At 36.6% G+C, this 21,281-nt stretch overlaps 1 protein-coding gene across 2 annotated transcripts in view; it reads left to right on the plus strand.

Moving 5' to 3' along the window:
- The window catches only part of LOC148949381 (monocarboxylate transporter 14-like), a 258,939-nt gene that overhangs the window by 202,692 nt on the left and 34,966 nt on the right, over nt 1-21,281 (plus strand). For both annotated transcript variants that reach the window (XM_089092940.1, XM_089092941.1), the window contains exons 8-10: nt 8,776-8,893; nt 10,589-10,810; nt 13,539-13,674. In XM_089092940.1, the coding sequence (XP_088949066.1) occupies nt 8,776-8,893; nt 10,589-10,810; nt 13,539-13,674 (476 nt within the window). The remainder of the gene's footprint in view (nt 1-8,775; nt 8,894-10,588; nt 10,811-13,538; nt 13,675-21,281) is intronic.

Consider the following 21,281-nt stretch of genomic DNA (forward strand, 5'->3'; position numbering starts at 1 on the left):
GAGAGCTTATCGATAAGAATCTCCTGGGTCAGACGGTCGAAAGATTTTCTTACGTCAAGGAAAATGTCTGCCGGTATGGTACTTGAATCCATTGACTGTCGTAAGAACTGAAGAAGCCTATTGCGTGCATGTTCCGTTGATTCGTTTGCACGAAATCCGAATTAATATTTACGGAAAAAACTGTTTAGCGTTTTTGTTAGGGAAAAACTACTGTGTCCGTTAAAATGACACAGCAACAATATCTAAGGAACGGCTAGGGTTTGAAACTTTAAAGACATGTTGAGAGGGATCTTGAAAAAGGAATGAAGGACAAACCCCCCCCCCCCCCTTCCCCTTGCACTTTTAAAGATTCCCCTTAACACTGATAGAAGTCTGGAAAGACATTTTATTCTAAATATCACAAACTCTAATAGCTATGCCTCAGGAGATGCCCTGTCCGAACAATCCCCGGGACAAAGAATGTAAATTATGCAATTTGCACATTTTTACATGCAGGATTTATCATTGGGAAAGGGAGGAATTTTTAATGTTTAATGTTTGAAAGGCTAAGGGTATTGAGATAAAGTTTCGGGAAATGTTAAGGGTTTTGTTGAGCTAAACCAAAAGAAACTATTGGTATCCAAGTCATAAAAAAGACGTATCTGGAGTATTTTAGCAACGGGTAAGGATATGAACTTGAAACTTTCAGGGACACTACTGCTACTGCTACTATTGTGGGTGCAAATGAGACTGGTTGCGCCTGTAAGTGTGACTACATCCAATTGCGACAACTTGCAACTTTTATTGTCACTGCTTGCAACTGCTACTACATGTACTTGTGACTAGAATCAGGAAATGCTGGGGGGGGGGGGATTATGAACCTTAAAACTAAAATGTTGAAAAAAACATCACTTTAATGTTTTGATACTTTGATGAAACTTTGATGTTGAAAAAAAAACATTGATGTTGAATTGAGGACTGTTTAAAATTTGAAACTTCGGTAATCAAAAATGAACAGAAATTAATGAGCAAAACCTATCCAGAAAAGAAGTTTTTCAAAGAAATGTAAAGAGCCATATTAAACTCAAAACCAAAAAATAAATTCTTATAATAGTCCAAACTCAAAACAACCACAAATTACGATTAAAGAATAAGTGAAACAAAAACCAACAGAAATTAATTAAACAATCTTAGCAAACAAACATACAATAGGTACTAGTATACATGAATAAATAAATCTTAAAACGAGTAAAACTTAAATTGAATAGGCAAATCAAGCTTAAAACGGACAAAAATCATTTTGGCAAGTGCCCCGTTCCGCCTCCCCTAACTGTAAAAGTCTAAAGCCTACTGTGTCATTCGTGCTTTACTGAAAAAGAATTATATCACAAATATTTTCTTTTGTACTTGCAAGACAAAATTGAAAATAAAAATAAAGATTACAATGATTTAAAATGTTGAATTGCTGTGCTTTAAGCAATTAATATCATTATATATCAAGTATTCAGTTTAATTTTATTAGCTCTTTCCAAAGACAGTTTCAGACACATAGTTTTTAATAGAACGTAAATGATGCTGTAGCCTTTGCACTTTTAGAGTTAGGGGAGAGGAAGGGGGAAGTTGCCGAACTCTTATTTGCAGTAATTTGTATTCGTTTTAGGCTTGGCTAGAATGTTCAGTTTAATTTTTACTCGTTTAAGATTTATTTATTTATTCACGTTATTATCTTTTGTATGTTTGTTTGCTATGATCGTTTATCTAATTTGTGTTTTATTTGGGTTTCATTTATTCTTTAATAGTAATTTCTGGTCTTTTTGAGTTTGAATTATTACAGGAAATTATGTCTGCTGGTCTTAAGTGTAATACGGCATGGCTCTTTACTTTTCTTTGAAAAAATTCTTTTTCAGAAAGTAATTTCAATTGATACAAACAGAAAAAGTAAAATATTACAATTTGAAATTGATAAAACTATGTTAATAGAAGCATTTGCCCCTCCCCCAAGAAATGTCCAAGGCTCATGATGACCCGCCTCACCTTTTTACCTCTGTGCCGGTAGGAGTTTGATTGTAATATTTTATGCTACATAGAGAAATATTATAGCAATAAAAGGGGCACTATTACCTCCCCCCACACCAATAATAACGGTGTTGACAAAAAATACTTCCCTGGGAATCAAGAGGGATAAATATATCATTTTCTCTTCCTAAACCCTTTGACAAAACTCCTTCTATATTTATTGGGAGGCTTAATGAGAGTTAGGATGTTTAGCGTTGAAATGTCCTCTGAAGCATTCCCCCCCCCCATGTAAAAATGACCCACCGTGCCACCTTTCTGATAGCTGATGCGCACTTACAAATTTTGTATATATTTTGTGAAATAGGAAGTAAATCTTTTTACTTCAACTAAGCTTTAAAATAATTGTCAGTAACATTTTTCTGCAATAAAATGTTACTGACGTATCACTGGTGAGATATCACCCCGCAGCACAATTATTCAGGCCAAGTCTAACTGAAAGGAGATGAGAGATTAAATCCTACTCCCTTCTATCTCTGTCTATATTTATCTGAAGGCTCATGGAGATTTAGCACTTTGGACATTGAAATGTGCTCTTCTCACACATACCTCCACCCCCACCAACACAATAACCAACAACCCTCCTTCATAGCAGCTGATATGCGATTATACTGCATTAAACATAATTTTATAAGAAATAAAGTGAATAAATCTAGTTAAATCAAACATTAAGACAGATATCCATGATAACCATTTATCTTATATTTACTACGTGAATTTTCAGGAACAAATATGTGGCATTACATTCTCTGCAATTATGAAGCATAAAATATAGTTTTTGACACTTTTGAATAGATTAGCTATCTCACAGTTTTCAATAGATATCAACACGGTCGTCTTTTGGGTAAAATTGTAGTTTGGTGCTGCAAAACAGCAGAAAACGACACTTTCCTGTGGCACAATCCTTATGGTCACTTAAAAGGGCCCTAAAAGTTTTATTTTACATTCCAATGAGCTCTCTCCTGATTTTCTTGGACATTAGGTTTGATACAATCACCACTGGAAACAAAACGACAAAACTTGCATCCACAATCTTTCTTCTGGGAAAAAAAATTTACAAAACTCCGCATTTTTATAGAGGTAGGGTTCTCTGAAATGATTAATCTAATAATATGATTTTCATTGAGATTGCTTGCCTTTTGGGGGTTTGTTTTCCCTTTTTTTTGAAAATCTTGAAAATTTTATCCGGCTCGTAGTTTTCTTGGGTTACAATAAACTTAATGAATTTTGTATATTTGGAATCAGCTTAAAAAGCCCATTTTCTACACTTATCAATTGTCATTAAAACACTATTTTTAGAGTTTCGGTTAATATTGACCAGGATCATTTCTTATTTGCAGTTTGTACGAACTGTTTGATAAGATTTTCTTGGGATAAACAACTTTATTTGAACCTGTTCTGTTTTTCAGTTGAATTTTTGAGCATTGAAAGAAAAGAGTGAATTTGACAGTTAAAATGTATGTTAATATTTAGGTTTTCTTTTACTATTATGTAATATTTCTATCTTATAAATGTCTGAAGATATAAGGATTTCATGTCTAGGGGGAGAATTGTCCTGTCACGAAAAAAATATGTTTTCATGGCCATTAGAAAATAAAAGCATGTTATATATTCAGGGGGGGGGGGATTTGAGTATAGGCCTTTAAAAATGTGAATAGGTTGGCTAAGCCCCACCTTAGGGGCTTTTGAGATCTTTGAAAGTTGTTGATTTTGGACTGGTAAATGAAGCTTATGGGAATGAAATCAGGACCTTTAGTATCTTCTTAGTAGCTGTTTTTAAGTTTCTATCTCCATTCCTTCTGTAGTCCGTTCTAGGCTTAGGATGTTTCCTAAAGACAAGTCTATAACCATTTTAATCTTGGGAAACAATAAATATTTTCAAATTTTGCTTTGGGTCTTATTTCCTTTTACTCTAATTTTTAGACATTGATTAAAATTAAATGCAAAATAATTAAATGCACAATAGATTAAATGGATCCCTTTGTCAATAAATTCTTCTCTCTCTCTCTCATTGATCTCTTTGCCAGGAATCCTTACGTAGAATTTTGCCGATTTTTTTTTTCATTTTGCATGTAAAATTAGATACTCTGCATTTGAGAATCTTTTTGTAATTTTTTAAAAACAAACTTATTCCTAAGAAAATTTGTACTAAATTTATTCCTCTGGCCACACCCACTAATGTTATTCCCGGTGTCTGACCCCCCCCTCCCTGAAACAAATTCTGTGGGTGCCCGTGCTGCTGGCTAATACACATTATAACAGTAAGCATTGATGAAGAAAAAGATAAATGAATAAAAACGAAGCCAATTTAAGGCCAAACGCCGTATCTGCAAACCCATGAAAACTGAGTGAACAGAGGGAATTGAGAAAATGCCTATACACTATTTTACTGGATAAGAGCTGGCGAAGCTGCCTATCTTGCTTTTATTTTATTCTTTAATTTTAAGAATTTGTTCAGTGTCCCTCTGCGCTTGCACTGATTAAGCAGGTTTGCTATTCAAGATAGAGGTGATAAATTTTTGAAAAGAATTCTCGGAACCACGGGTTTTATTGACGTCTAACAAAATAAAATTTCCTGAAACAATTAAAAAGAGCTTAATTTTGAATGGCATCATAATTTTTATGAGATATGAGATAGATGAGATGAGATATACATTTATTAAAAAAGAAAACAAACACTATTCGCCTTTCGCCTGCCAAGAAAGGCAATAAGCTTGAAAGGGCAAGCGAGGTTATCACTCTCAGCTAATTAAAACAACATTCATACCTTACTAATCAACACACAAGAAACTTATCTGATGAAGGAATAAAGAAAAAAAGAAAGAAAGAGGAAAAGACAAGAAGTAGATAGAAAAAAAGAAAAAAAAAGCAAAGTAAATCGGGGAAATACCTTAAATAAAATGACAACCTGGAGTGGGCTTGACACCAAATTCACTCACGAGTTAAAAGAAACTTCTTTGCCCATGACTTGAAAGCCGGAAGACTAGGCGCATTTTTGACACACTTGGGCAATATATTCTAAACATGGGGACCATAATGGCGAATCACAAAAGATGCCCGAGTGGTGCTCCTAAACTCATGAGTTAATTCATCAGCTTTTCTTGTGTATTATGATCATGACGGTCTCTATTAAGAGTAAAAAGATTTTCAAAAGCAGGGGTGAGCAGCTGATTCAAATATTTATACGAGAAAATCGCGACTTGGTAATCTAGAATTTGGGATACATCCATTAACTTATTCTTTTTAAAATGCTCATGAGCAGGAACCTCATCAGAATCATCAAATTCAGATAATAATATTACAGGTCTGTTCTGAAGTTTTTGTACTCTTTTGAAACATGTTACAAAATTACTTGCCCATATAGAGCATCCGTAGCTAATATATGGGTAAAATATAGAAAAATAAATCATTTTTAGGATCTTTTTTGGGACTAGATTTTTTATTCTTCGGATCACCCCAAGGCCTCTGCTTAATTTTTCAGCTATTGCACTTGAATGGTTTTTCCACGACAGGTTTTCATCAATTAAAAACCCCAAATACTTCTTTGTTGCCACTCTCTTTATCAAATTTTCTTGAACGGTGATATTGTCATTTCTAGCACTAGACGAAAGTCTAGAAAATATCATGAAAAAGGTTTTAGAAAAGTTTAGGGTTAACATATTTTGCTGAGAAAAAGTTAGAAATTCAGAAACTGAATTGTGAATTTTATTATATAAAACATCAAGTGAAGGCGCTGCCAAAAAGAGGAAAGTGTCATCTGCAAACAGGATGACACCAGCCTCTGACAGGTAGTGCTTCACTCGATCAATGAAAATAATGAAAAGTAGAGGTCCCAAGATTGACCCTTGTGGGACCCCACACTCTATTTTCTTTTTTGAAGATAAAAATGACCCATTCTGAACTATCTGATACCGATTGTGTAGATATGATGAAAACCACTCCAGACTTGAACCCTTCACCCCAATCGAGTCAAGAGCTTGAATAAGCTCTGAGTGGTCCACCGTATCGAACGTTTTTTTCATATCCAAAAACACAGCTGTGGGTATGAGACCAGCTTCAAATGCTTCACTAATCCAATCAACCAATTTCAGAACTGCTATACCCGTAGATAGCCCTTTTCTGAACCCAAATTGATTTCCCATTAGAATTTTATTCTTTTCAATATAATAACTTAACTGGGCATGTACCACTTTCTCATATAACTTAGAGAAAAATGAGAGAATAGATATAGGTCTTCGATTCGATGGGTCATCTTTTTTCCCTCCTTTATGAAGAGGAACCACTCTTGCAATCTTTAGTGCTTCCGGGAAGACTCCAAGATCTAGAGAAAGGTTGATGAGGTGCGTCAACACAGGTAAGACAATCGTTTTTGCGGCCTTTATGAGTTTCAGGGAAAACTCGTCCATCCCGCTAGAGCTTGACTTCATCGTAGCCAAGAATCGTGCCACTTCTCGTTCCGAATATCTTGCAAACTCAAAGGAATTCTGACTTACAGGCTGTCTTTCAACGACAGTTTCAAAACTCGCAGATGTGCGTAGTTTAGCCCGCGCTTGATCCCAAAGTCTTTTTCCTTCATTTGCAAAATAACCACACAGAAATTCAGATATGTCTTGAGAATCAGTAAGACGACCTCTTGTTGTCTCCATGACTCTCACCTCCTCCTTACTATGAAATTTACCCAAAAGTTTATTTATTGTTTTCCATGTACTTTTCATATTCCCTTGATTTTTATGAAATTCATTTTGGAAATAAAGTTTCTGAGCATTCCATTTTACTGAATTTAAAATATTCCGAAATCTCTTTTTATGCTGAAGTTCTGTGCAAAATTAAAGGTTTCATCCTCCAAAAGAGGTAGCTCTTTTACCAGCTTATCTATAAAATCAAGTATCTGCGTTACATACATTGAATTAAAAGCTAAGCTATTCAAGCTTGAAATGTGAAATATCCCTATTTCCGAACTTTGCCTTAGTGAAACGAAGGATATTTTACGAGAGCCAGTTTCCCAAGAAGAGTCCAAGAAATATGAGGATCCATATAGGGGGCCGAAGTCCTGAGCACAGACTCAGTGAGGCGAGTGCTGTTTGGAACGATACAAGGAACCAAATCATTTTTTGAAAAAGTACTAAAGCAAAGTACCACATAGATAATGGTATGGAAATTTAGGCATGTCTGTTGGTTTGAATGTGGAAATTTCCCTTCAGAAGAGGTCTAATTGAATGACATGGAGAATCATTCTGGCTGTTAGCTCATGTTGAAGAAGTCAAGCCATATCATAAATTTTGGAAACAATTTTACGCTTCATTGAAAGTGAATCGAAAGCTAATTAAGTAGTATGTAATATTGCTTCTATTCATATTACAAGAACCAATATGTTTGGATTCCACAGAGACACAAATAGACAGATTAATCTAGAGATATCCGGTGTTTTATGTCTTTGGGATAGTATTTACTTCACTTTGGATAGGAGCCAATCTTTTCAGGCAAAAAAAAAGAAAATAACTTGTCAAAGAGTATCTTGAGTAATATCTTTAGTTCGTTCAAGGTTTTGGCGATCTAGTTTGGACAAATCGGACCTAATGATGAACATCATTTAACTGTTTTTATGCCAAATTCTAATTTGCCTTCGATTTTCCTCCTCTGTTCTTCTTTGTGAGAATACACAGCACAAAGACGGACATTTATGAATATTGATTTTTAGAAATTTAGCTGTCATTAGCTTTTTAAGTTTAGTTTCCAGAAGAGATACAAAAATCATTATTGAGTGACTTCAGTCACCCAGTTGGTCTTATGTGCTTATTTGTTTGTTTATAGAGCCTCCTGTCTTCTAAACTGGTAAACTTTGGCCAGATGTACCTTTGCCCAATATGTTGATGTCGTTTTCTGGGTAAACGTTAAATTTTCGCCGAATAGTTGTTTTGGGCGACCAGAATATTAAACATCTCACCCCAAGCTACTGCCTGAATTTCGCCTGTAATTATTAGAAATTAATTGTCAACATTGAACAGAAAAAATAGTAAAACATAGATACGACCCCGATTTTGATGCTAAGACTAGTAAGAAAAAATGGACTTGCTCAGATTGACTTCGAAAAAGCTCCGACTCAACCTCTCCATTTTAAAAGAATTCATTGCTTAACTTAGCCACGCAGGCTCTCTTAGAGATTAATGGTTTACCATTTTTATATGTTTTTTCTTTTCTTTAATAGATTAATCATCTAAGTACATAGCTCCCATATTTGTCTCTACTTAACTGCGATATATCAAAATCGTAAAAGCAGGAAAAAGTACAGCCGAATATCATCCACAGAACAGGTGAAGGTGGGGAATGTTGTGAGCATTACATACAAACATAAAAAAAATTGTTTGTAACATCCATACGAAGGAATATGGTATCCAAGGGGGAAAAATGCTTTTTGTCAACAATAAGCTTAACTCTCTGATGAGTTTAAAATGACATTTTTTTTTTAATCAGAAAAGTGAGGCTTAAGTAGTCTGATGCTCCAAGTCAGTTTTGTAGCATCTGTTTATTCTAGCGATAGCTTTGTGGCAGGGGGATGAAAAAACGCATTATAAATATTTTGGTGTTATAGTATTTTGGTGTTATTTGGTGTTAAGGAGATACGATTGTCATGAAAATAAAGTTCTATGATAGTGGCTACTTTTCATCTAGAGCTACTTTTTTTATATTAATGTTATTAATTTCTTCTCTTTCTTTTTTTTACAGGAGAATGTTAACTCATCGTTGTGCTATGTTGAATCTCCCTGTGTATCGCCTCAGAGCGTCATCTTGTCCTGATCTCTATAGAAATTCTGTTGTGACTCTCTCTGAGAGTACAGATAGCGTATGTAACTTCCATAAAATTGTTTAAGAATTTGTTTATGTTCCAGAGAATACGTCTGCCCTAATCAATATCTTAAACATATCTATTCAATTGCAAATGGCCTTTACAGTAGTAGACTGAATGAATCGAATAAAAGGGATTATTTCTTGGAAATAAAATTGAGCAGACAACATCTCTCTAATGCAGTGGTTCCCAACTGATTTTGGGCCTCGCCCCTCTAGGTATTTCTTAAATTCTGATGCTCCCTCGTGATATTTAAGTATTGTATTTAAAAATTTACATGTATTCACCTGAATGAAGCTTAAAAGTCCATTAACTTGGTATCTTTTCAAGCATCATCCTCTAGGCAAATTTTATACCAATGAAAAATATTGTCTGAATATGCCACATTTTATACAACGTATGACGTCATTGCAATGCTATCATGTATCTTTTTTTATCTTTAAATACACATGAATTTGACATCATTCGCATGAAAAAATGTATTGTTTTTCCAAATTAAGATTCTAAGGTATATTTAATAAAAGGGTGCATGTCCTGCCCTTGACCCACCAAAATATTATTTTGGTGGGTGAGCGCAGGCCCCACCCACCGGTTGGGCCTGCGCCCAACGTTGGGAATCATGGCTCTAATAAAAAGCAAACCTCAAACTAGTTTATTTTTTGAAATCACAAATTATATGCAAAAATAGAGTAACTGAACAAAAAGTTGGTCTTAGACAATTTACGTTTTTTTAGAAATGGAGTTTTGCAATGACTGAAATTGTTAGTAAATGCCATACAAATACTGCCCAAATGTGAACCACTTAGCTTATTAACTAATGAGAACTGTAGTCTAGATGGCAAACGATTTGAATTTTTAAAGAAACTTCAAGTTGTAGGGTAAATACCTGACAAACCAATTGTAAGATTAATTTTCATAATAGGAAAAAATAGTTCTGATTGAAGCCTCACAGGATGGGAAAGTAGATATATAAAATTGAAATTATAAGCTTGAAGAAAAATTAACGACTTTCAAACAGTCTTTGAGGGAGGTTGGTTTTTAAAGATCTGAATTGAATTTCTTCTGTCAGCTTTTTTTCATTTTGCTCTTTCTTTTTTTTCTGTGCAGAAGTAATATGGGGCTCACTTCAAAGTAAATCCCCCCCCTCTCTCTCTATATATCTCTATATATCTATCTCTCCCTCTTTTTGTCCTTTCTATCACTATGTCTTGCTCTCTCTTGCTCTCTCTGTATGAAAAATTGAAAAAAAAAACAAACGAGCAATATTCAAAATACGAGATGGAGGGGTCTAATGCTCAGTTTAACCTCCTTCCACACTCTACGCTCCAAGGCTTACTGCATACTATAGATTAAGTGAAACTCTCACTAGGTCATAACATTAATTTTTGCACAAATGGATGGGTAGGTGTTTTAGGGGGATGTGTTTTAGGGGGATTTTTTCAAGGATTTTGAGGGTATTTTTTTCTCTTTTTCTGAAATTGTTCTAATTTACTTATGCTAATAACTTATAATGAGAAGGCTTAAACTCAATAGACTTACCATTTTTTGAATAAGCAAAAAAAAGGAGACTCTTTGTGTATATATTGTTTCCAAACTTCCACTTTTTATAGAGTTTTCGCAACTATTGGAATGGGTTGCTCCTTACTCACATTTCTACGAACTTCTTGATTAATCTTTTTTTCTGTATTTCAGGGATTATTTAGCGATCTCCAAATTATCTTGTCTGAAATGTGTGATGTATCAAATCTCAAAAACACCAAGTTCCTTCTATTCCTTTTCTCAAATTTTTTACTGTATGCTTGGTATGATGTCCCTTATATTTATCTGGTTGACAGTGCTGTTCAGCGTGGAATTTCCAAGGAAAAGGCCTCTTTTCTCCCTTCAGTAATTGGGATCGTGAATACCTTGGGTGGGGTAAGTCTTGAATAACTGTTGTTACAATTGTAGTTTCAACTTGGTGTTTTAAATATACATCACTAACAGGCATCTTGCAAGAAAACACTATATCATTTTACTGCTCCGTCATTTGGTGTAAAAAAAAGAAGCTTGGAGTGTTTGTATTTTTTTTTGCTGCAAATACAGATGGTTACAGCTCTAAAATGAGATCTAGAATATTTTTTTATAGGGTAGTCTAATGTTATTAGAATCTCCATTACTCAAAATTTCTTAATGCTACCAACATTAGACTCCCGAGACCTTTGGTTTCCGTCTTGGAACTTTCCTACAGCGTGTTTTTCATGCAAAGTACATCACATTTAGCCAAGTTATGATTGTTTCAACGTCAGACCTGAAATGCTATTTATGAATTTTTGTTCGTGGAATTTATATCATCTACTACTTATTTTGTAAACTCAATAAGGCTCAAATGAATATATGAAAACAAACAGAGGTAAGAAAGGGGGGGGGGATGAAGGTGCTGAGAATAAGCTAAGAGAAAAATAAAGACAGTGCTGAAACAGTTTTAACAGCTCTTTGTTGGATCACACGTCTCTATAGAACATCATTGGCATATGGGTCGCGTCGAGTGATCGGCAAAGCTAAAAGTGGTTAGTTTTGAAATGAGTTGGATTTTGGGTTTTGTTAAATATCATCGTGATTTGGTGTTTAGTTACTTTTGACAGTTTTTTGGACTCCAAATTATTTGAAACATATTTTGGCCAAATCTTCATGTTAATTCAAGCTTCAGAAACTTCAGGAATATAAGTCTTAAGTTACCCCACGACGTGGCTTGCTCTATTGGTGCACAAGTGATATATTTTCAAGGCATGGTGACTCTGAAATAACACGTCCCCAACAAGCCCAATCTTATTGAACTAAAAAATTGCGTACTTGCCTGTGTTCTTCGCAGCTCGTTCTTGATTTCACAATTTACCAGGGAACTCCTAGTTTGGCAGACAATTAGAGAGTACTTGACTTGTCAGCGCTCATCGCAGAATACTTCTCGCAGGCCCTATCAGAGGGTGCGTTCCACTATTTGACGGATTCTTCTGTTCGGTCAAGAAAAAACTTTAATTGAAATTATAATGGAAAATCCTTGGGACACCAGTGTCCCAGCCCTTTCTATTGAAGAAAAAGTGAAGAAAAACAACAGGGATCTTCTGTGATGTCTTTGTGATCGGACAGAAATATAGCAGCTACCCAATGGTGTGATAACAAAGTGGTTCTCTTTTATTCAAACTGCGAAGGCTAAGAAGATAAACCGGAGAAAAAAAAAAATGAAAAATCGCCTGGAGTCCTATGTACAGGTTAAATGCACGTGAGTAGTCTCAGGCATGAGGGCCGCCAGGAAATTTATCAGGGGGGGCGAGAAAGTCCAATCGCGAGTTTTTCTTTTACGCCAACTTAAATGATTTTTTTTTCTCATTTCCATATATTAATATTTTCAAGTACGGCATGTTCTTGTTTCCCGGGAGGTCATTACCTTCTTGTCCCCGTCCCCTGGTGGCATCCATTGTTTCAACACACAGCCCTTATATGGTCTTGTACGCGTACAAAATAGTGGAATTTGCCTGTGTGTTATTATTTTGTAACACAAGCATATTGGTTTCATGATCCGAAGGGCCATGGCCCGAAGATTGTTGGTGACATTAAACAGCTCGTCGGCCTTTGATTTAGCATGGCCGATTATCTGTTCAGTTCTAGAAGCTCGGAGCCACGAGGCCAACACAAGAACTAAGAAGAAATGTTGAAATTTACATATTTTGTGTGAAATTTATGTAGTTGAAACTAATATGTTTTTTTGCTTTCTATACTTTACTTTGTATTTACTATAATTATGCTTTACGATAAACTCTATGCAATTTTACTTATGTAAATATGTATATTTAAAAAAAATTATATATCAGCCTAAAATTTAGCAAGCAGCAACCCATTTCTAGATTCCAGGAGCAGCGGTATGGATACCCAAAACATAAAATTTTAGGATAAAACATTGAAAAGCTACTTTCAAATTTTGTAAAAAAAAATTAACTACAGATTTTAACTAGATCTTTGAATACGTCTTATGTTCGAAGGAAGAAAAACGGTAACATAACGTAGAATAACTGTAACGTAAATTAACACTTACATAGAATAACAACTAAAGATGTGACGAGAAGCTGCGGTTCTAAAAAGGGAATAGGCGGAGGTAGGCATCTCCTAGAGATAAAGCTGTCCTGATCCTTATTTGGAATTCGACTGCCTTTTTTCTCGGCACGAAATTTAAGTACACCATTGATAAGGGGAGGGGGATCCTCCCATGGTTTATTCACTGGCTACAGTAGATCTACTTATGGAAATAAAATGTTTTTCGGAAGGAAAGCTTATTGTAGTGTTCAACCCATTAAGATTTGGTTTTTCATGGGCTTTTATAGAGAGCCATAGAGTAAATTATAGGATTTTTTTTCAAGTTGTGGTTTTAAAGTATGCTCATTCTTCTTAATATTAAAACAATTTGGGGCAAATGTAAAACAAAGGTTAATAAATTCCTGTGTTCTTCAGTGAGGATATGATCTTCTAGTTCTTCTTCATTTTTTTGGCAGAAATATATGCGTGTGATTAGGAAATCTAATGGACATCCTGGATGTCCATTAGATTTTCCTCTTTTAGAAGAGTAATATTAGTAACATAGTTTACAATTAAATTACAAGATTTCTCTCGATAGGTTCTTCTTGGATTTCTTGGTGACAAACCTTGGATGGATCCTCATTTAGTCTATGCAATTCTGATGTGCCTCTGTGGTGTCTCAACTGGTATTATTCCTCTTCTTCATAGCTATGGCGCCGTTGCTACAGCTGCAGGTAGTTTTCTATGTTCAATTCTTATTTGTCACCAATGATAGTAATAATAGGTAAATGGTGGTTCGACAATCAATCCCCAACTCTTTACTTTGAAGCTTTGCCAGGGCTTTGCTGAAATTTCTAAAAGTTATACATTTTGATAACCCATCTGGGCCAAGCCGAGAGCAGGTTGCCCCAGAGTGGATAGAAAAATGCTATAAGAGAGGAAATAAAGATAATTTGAAATTCAAGGGAGGGTTAAAGAGGGAAGTCTGAATAAAGTGGGGTGGAGGAGGAGCATTTGCAGTTGGGGTGGCCTCAGTTGATTTGGTGCTGCAATTAGTTATGTGTAGTAGTAGTATTAGTAGTTGTAGCAGTTTTAGTGCTTTACTGAAGGTGTTTTGTGTGCAACCAATATAACCATTTTCTAATAGCAAGTGTTATATTTGTTGATTGCTTTTCAAAACATTTGAAATGAAAATCGAATTGTTAAAAAAAAATGTCCATCAATTAGCTCTTGAATTGTCAAAGCTTTGTGATTTTTTATTATCCCTCACCCTCGTGTCACAATATTCGCTTTGGATGCATACATTTTTTTCCAGAAAGTTCATTGAAAAATAATTCTTAAAGTGGATCTTAAAGTTCTTAATGGTGTTCTTAAAGTGGGTCCCCCTATTTGTAGCTAAGCACACGAAAAGAAACTTTTGTGCTATACTTAAAATATTTATGTATTTAGAAGGGAGCTGTCACCCCACAGGTGGTTGAAGGAATGGTAGAGGATGAATTATAATATGATAGAAATTCCTTACCACAACCTGTTTAATAGTTTCACTATGTTTACTTGTTTATGTTTACTACGCTTGGTTTACTTGTATACTAGTTAAAGAACTGACTTCACTGGTATTTCGTCACATCCCTCCACATGCTAGACCCTTCGATCCTCATTCACAAGAACGCACACACATATACATGCTTTATTTTATGTCTCTCCTAGCGTTTTGTGAGTTGCTTCTTTTTTTTTTAACTCCATCTTCTTGTTCGACTTCTACCCCCGTCAGTAATAGGATTGTGTTTTTGATCTGTGCAAAAAGGGGCATTGAGGCCTCGGTCCTCAAGGAGTTTGTCCATAGACATAGAGTACGGGGGCCAGGGGGCCAATCCCCCGGGCGAAGCCCCCCAAGAAGTTTTGAATTCTGCCCTGTAAAGTTCAGATTATTAGCAAAAGCAGACTTCATAGTTATCTTCTCAGTCTTAAGACTGATTCTTTTGACTGATCACGCAAATCAGTTTCTTTTCCTTCCTGGCGAGCAGAAAAAGAACCTGTCGATTTTGATAGTTACAGCCATAATTAGGCTTCAAATTTAATCTTTATTTAGCATGAGTCCCCTTTTCCTGGAAAGTGAACGAAAGTGAAAATGAAGGGTAGGATCCGCTGGCAAAACCGTCAGTGCTCAGTGATCATTTTGAACTTGAATGGACTGTGAGTGAAAGAAACGAGGAGAAAACTTTAACAATGAAAAGATTAGAAAACTATTTTTCTGCTAAGAACTCTAGACAGAACCGAGTTTACAGATGGGAACTCACATATTGGTTCCTAAACAGGACAGACAAACCGAAGAACCGAACACTTGTAGTTTTAGTGGTAATGTTTGAGCTAGTGATGTAAATGAGAAAGCAAATGACCAAGGTAGCCCTAGTAGTAGCAATGTGTCTAGTGTAGCTCATACAGTCAGTGTCAGCGTTGTCGGTAGTAATAGTACTACGAAGGGCAGAACATTTCAAGCTAGCTGGACTGAAAAGTATCACTGGTCACGACTCGACATGACTAACAACGGTGCTGTGTGTACAGTCTGCACAGAAGCAGTGAATATGAAAATGTCCCTTCCAAAGACTTCTCGCGATAAAGACTCCTTTGACACATTCGCAACAAAAGGGTTCAGCAACTGGAAAAAGGCACTCGATTGCTTTAATTTGCACGAAGCTTTGGCATTTCACAAAGCAGCTGTTGCAACCACAGACTCTTTGCACCGCGATAATGACGTGAACCAACAGCTAAGTGCACAACACAAGCAAGAATCTTGTGACTCTCACAGAGCTCTGAAGCTCATATTCTCGTCTTTAAAGTACCTTGCCTCACAAGGAACACCTATAAGAGTTAAGCAAGAAAAGTCTTCAGACTTCCGGCGTCTTCTTGAAGGGCAAATGATGTTCCAGTTTTAGAAAAGTGGCTTGTCAGACCAGAAAAGTACAAGTGGTTGTCACCTGACATTCAAAATGCAATATTAGAGGATATGTGCCATACTACGCTTAGACTCCTCATAGATCAAAAGTACAAGTAATTTGGAGTGATGCTTGACGAAACTGCTGATATTTCCTGTAAAGAACAGATTTCCGTTTGTCTTAGAACTGTTGATGACAACCTCGACATAAGCGAAAGGTTTTTTGGTTTTTATGTAACTGAAAACACATAGAGTTAAACACTATTTAAGTGCTTGATGGATGTCCTTTGTCGTTTCAGTTTTTTGTTACAAAATTTTCGTGGACAATGCTACGACGGCGCTGCTAACATGTCTAGGAGGGAAAGGGGTCTACAGTCTCTGGTGAAGGCCCAGGAGGGAAGACCCTTATATGTACATTGCCGTGCTCACAGTCTGAACCTGGTTGCTCAGGATGCGGTGGAAACTAACATCAGTATGAAGAATGTTATGAACATGGTCCGGAGATTTGTCACTTTTGTTAGAGGTTCCCCGAAACGGTTGTCAAGTTTCAACAGCGTAAAGCTGGAAGAAGGGGTGGCACTCCGACCATTCTGTCCAACTAGGTGGATCTAAAGATGGCCCTCTATCACGGCAATCACTAGCAATTATTCTGAAATAATACACTGGCTTGAGGACTTCAGCAATAACCCAGAAAACCGTAACAGACAGCCGAAGCTGATGCCTTTTTTGAGACCTTTACCGACTGTGATACATTCTTCAAGCTAGAAATTTTCCACATTATTTTTACTGCAGTAGAAGACTCCAATACTGCACTTCAAAGAGCACAGCTCCACTTCAGAGAGGCACAGGAAATAATTGATTGCTTCCGTAAGGTCTTGGAAGGTATGAGGAATGAACATCACTTTAAACTGCTATGGGAGGCAGCTGTCTCCTGTGCAAACATTCTGGGTCTCACTGAACCAAAGCTCCCGAGAAAATGTAAAGTTCCCAGTCGTTTTGATGGAAGCGGTGCTCATTACCATCCGTCTAAGCCTCAAGATACTTATCTTCAAGATTTCTATGAAGCTATCGATTGCACACTGATGGGCTTGACTACAAGATTTGAACCAAGCCAAACAACTAAACATCTCTCTAAAGTAGAAGAGTTCGCTATAGGTGCATCTGACGTTTCGTACGCGCAAAACTTCTATAAAGACGATTTTGAGGACTACGCACAGTTGCAGCCGCACCGAGACATACTCCTTGATCAAGCTAAAGCGAACAAAGAGGGGATCCAGAAATTTGATGCTGTTGTTAGTTTTCTAAAAAAAAATTATTCCCTTGCCAAAGTTGCTCACCAAATGGTGAAGTTAATTAGGATAGTGTTGTGTATGCCAGTTTCAAACTGTATTTCGGAAATATCGTTTTCAGGCCTCCGAAGGCTGAAAACGTAGAAAGACCGAATCATTTAGCTGTGTTGTCAGTTCATAGGAAAGTTCTAGAAAGCGTAGACTTCAACAGACTAACAGACGAGTTCATCAAGAAGCTCAAGTTCGGATGAATAGGTTTTCACTATCCCATTAGATGTAGCATGCGTTAGAACTTAGAAATAAAGGAACTCTTTGTATTCAACCGACCCGTAGGATTGGTGAGTATCAATTATTCACAGCTTAAAGTCGAGGGGAAATTTTGGCACCTTGGGACAGGTTCAGTCTACACAGAAATATTTCGCAAATTAACGGCGAGATTATATTCATACAGTAATTTTAATAAATAGTTAATAATTTTAATCTTATGTTAAAAGCATCTAGCTATTATCAGAAGAAGGCCAAAGAAGCCTTTGTTAAACGTGTTAGAATTTTAAACTTTTGATTTTATTCTTGCTCGAGGAGTCTCGATGTTGTTCTTCGGATTTTGGTTCAGACACAAATAACTTCTTTTTTTTTTACCTCATCTGCTATAAAAAAAAAACTTCCACGCTTCTAACCCGACACTCTTTTGTGAATTTAAGAGACTTACGAGATAAAACAACATGTCAAAATACACGTCCCATCTGACCCACATCTCTCCTAAGGCAAACACAGCTTTTATGTTGCTCTGTTTCTGGTGCAAGGGTTGGGCCCCCACTCCGGAGAAATCCAAACTCTGCGCCTATGGGTTTGTCCTGTATAAACTGTTTTTTAACTCTTATCAGGAGTTGAGGGGGAGGATATAAGCTAGACATATTGGATAGCTCCTGTTAGTCTTTAGGTTTAGCGTCGGTCTTTACTTTCATTTGATAACTATTGCTTTTTTAGTTTAATCTATGTTTGTCAAACAGTTCGTGGTAGCGAACTGTAAGTAAGGAGTGACCCGGTTCAATACTAACCGAGACCAATGTTTCTGGATGTAAGAGAAAAATGGGTTATACTGATGTAGTCATAAAGTGGTGAACCAGGGCCACCCCGGTTCACGTTCACCACAGATTGGCCCACGTTCTCCACTGTCTTAACTCAAGTCAAGAAAAGCTTATACTCCTCTAGAATTAGTCCAAAAATTTGTTGTTTATCAGATTTTTAATTGTCTTTCAGAATCCAGATACAAAAAATAAACAGGCTTAGACAGTAGTCTACTCAAAGACTCACCTTCTTTAAATCAAATCCTAGCTAAGTTTACTGTTAACGGCCATCTCATTAGATTGAATACTACTACCGATTAACGCATTTTGTATCCTGAAAGGTCAACACCAGACTTCAGCCTTTCGGCAAGTCTTCATGTCCCACCCAAGACTGAGGGCTTACCTAATCCTGTTACAACCTCAGACTTTAAGACGCACGATTCTTCATGGGTAAGCACAAACTTGCTCGGTTCTACGCACATCAAGAATAGAACATCAAGCTTAACTGTATGTTCCTTCAAAACTTTTGCAGCAAAGAAGCACTTAGCACTCTTTTTATCTGCAAGTCCAATTAAAACAAAGTCTTCGAATTTTAAAGGCTTGTTTCCCACATCTTCCTTATCGTCTCCTAGCATAAGACTGTCCTCACTCTCATCGTCAAGCTCCCTCTCAACATGATCAGACTCACTTTCACTCTCGAGGAACAATAGCTTGCTTGCTTCTTGCAATTTAGCTGTCTTTAAACTCTTCTTCTCCTCGGTTTCTGTTGTTTTTCCTCTTTTCCGCAGCTTTCAGTTCCTCTTCCTGGAGGATTCTTTCCTTCACTAGGGTATCACTCAAAATTATGGTAGTTTTTTTTTCACTGTATGTCTGATTTGTTTTCTCGGAGAACCTTTCAGAAATGTAGACACATCAACTAGTTCAGAGAAGTTTTTTTCAGCTTGTCCGTGTAAAAGGAATCTTTAGAAAGATTGGGTATCATTCTCATTGTTGGTGGGCTGATTAGTCGGACCATCATCAGCAGAAGAAGCAATGGGTGATGTAGGTTCAATGGAACCGTGTTTCAAAGTTGATGGTCAATCAGAGATGTATGAACTGAGGAACTAGTGACCTTTGAAAATCTTGAGATTGAAAGGGAAAATGCTGGTGCAGAGAAAACTGCTGATTATGTTTTCTGGAGTCACTGCTTTGGGATACGCTTTTCCAGAAATCTCAGAGATGTTATACATTGAGATAATCTCGCATTTTTGCTCTGTCATAAAAGTCACAGATTCCCTGTTGTAGGAAGCCTTCAAAGAAAATATAACTGACCTGTCATGTGGTTGCAGCTTATACGTTGTATGAGGCGGAACGGTGAGCATGACAACTCAGTTTTCTTTGGCTAAGTCAAGCAATTCACTACTGTAACGACTAATGTAATTGTTAAGTATTAGAAGCACAGGATTAGCCTTACTCGGTCTTGTATGATTGATAAAATAGTTCATAACTGCACACATTCCACATTCTGCATAAACACACATAGTAATATTCTGCCATCTTTCTGCTGACGTTATCTTGCCTACCTGTTTCTGTCCTTTTGCTGCAACAATTTTCCCGGGCTTGTGAACTGTTGATAGTCCAGCTTCGTCTACATTTGAAATATTTTGCGCTGTAAATTTGTGGTGCTAGTACGCGTCACAAAGATTTTCAAAAAATCTCCCAACTGTCACACGATTAAAAATAGTTTCATGGCCGAGACTGGTTGCTTCAGGTGCTCTTATAATAGTATGTGGGTGTCTTTCCATACAACTGCGGTACCTATCTTGACCTGTAGCATTTTGATTGTCACTGATTTGCTTGTCCGTGAATTTGGGATGGTAATTCCTTTTGCAAGAGAATACCTGCAACCAAGCTGACGAACTTCAAGTGGTGTTAAACCATAATACATATGGCACACGACTTACAAGTATTTAGAAAGAGCATTTTCTTGTTCTTCTGTAAAGATCTGTCTTGTAGCATGAAGTGGTGAGAAAAATGAGAGAGGTAGAAGTTCAATATGCACATCCTGTTTCTCAGCCTTGGTGACATATCTCCTCAGAGTTGTCTGTAGTATTACATATTTTTCGTAGCCGTTTTCTTGTTCTGTTTCTTTGCAAAAGCTTTGATTACAGCAGCTCGGGCCAGCTGTTTTATTTTTAATTTAAGTTTATTTTTAGTTTCCTCACCGAGCTATTTTTCTGGGCTAGGCAATGTTTGATCTAATCATACAGAATCTCCCAGGCTAAAATATATGGGATTGTCGTTTCTTCATCGAGTGTATCTGACAAAATATGAAGCAAATATCAATAAAATATGTTACAAAAATTTAGCTTTCCAGGTTCGCCAGGCCCAGATTTGCCAGTCCTAGTGTGGCAAATCAGGGCTGGTTTTTTGTGGTGAACATGGGCTTTTTCCTTCCTCAAAGAAAAATCAGCACTTTCCATTTGTTATTGTAGATGTCGCTAAATGTCCATCATTAGTAGTTTATTAAGTCTCAGACGTTTCTATCTACATAAAAAGTTTTTCCTTACCTTTACGTTAGAGACCAACTTTGTCATTTTCTTTTAACACAAAAATTTACTTTCCAAGCCCTAAAAATCAACATACCATACGAAACCTGGAAAACGGGGTTCAACTCAAAGTTGGATACATCCAAACTTTCGCTACTAGATTGCAAATTAGACACTAAATTATGGGAATTTTTCCACTGACGGCTCCCTAGTTAAATGCAAATGACGAACCTGGGCTGTGGCTAACCTGAGCCGGTCTCCCCTAGTCCTTGAATATCGGGAAAGGGCTCATTCGAATGTAAATTTAAATTTCTAGTTCCCTTTTTAAGAGACCAAAAAGATTATATGGCAACTAGCTCCTCTCCCACGCCCTTTTCAAAGTTGATGGTCAATCAGAGATGTATGAACTGAGGAACTAGTGACCTTTGAAAATCTTGAGATTGAAAGGGAAAATGCTGGTGCAGAGAAAACTGCTGATTATGTTTTCTGGAGTCACTGCTTTGGGATACGCTTTTCCAGAAAGCT

This window comes from Artemia sp. Qi Xiang Cuo, chromosome 8 (assembly GCF_049724085.1).
Source record: "Artemia sp. Qi Xiang Cuo chromosome 8, ASM4972408v1, whole genome shotgun sequence".
In the NCBI taxonomy this organism is placed as follows: Eukaryota; Metazoa; Arthropoda; class Branchiopoda; order Anostraca; family Artemiidae; genus Artemia; species Artemia sp. Qi Xiang Cuo.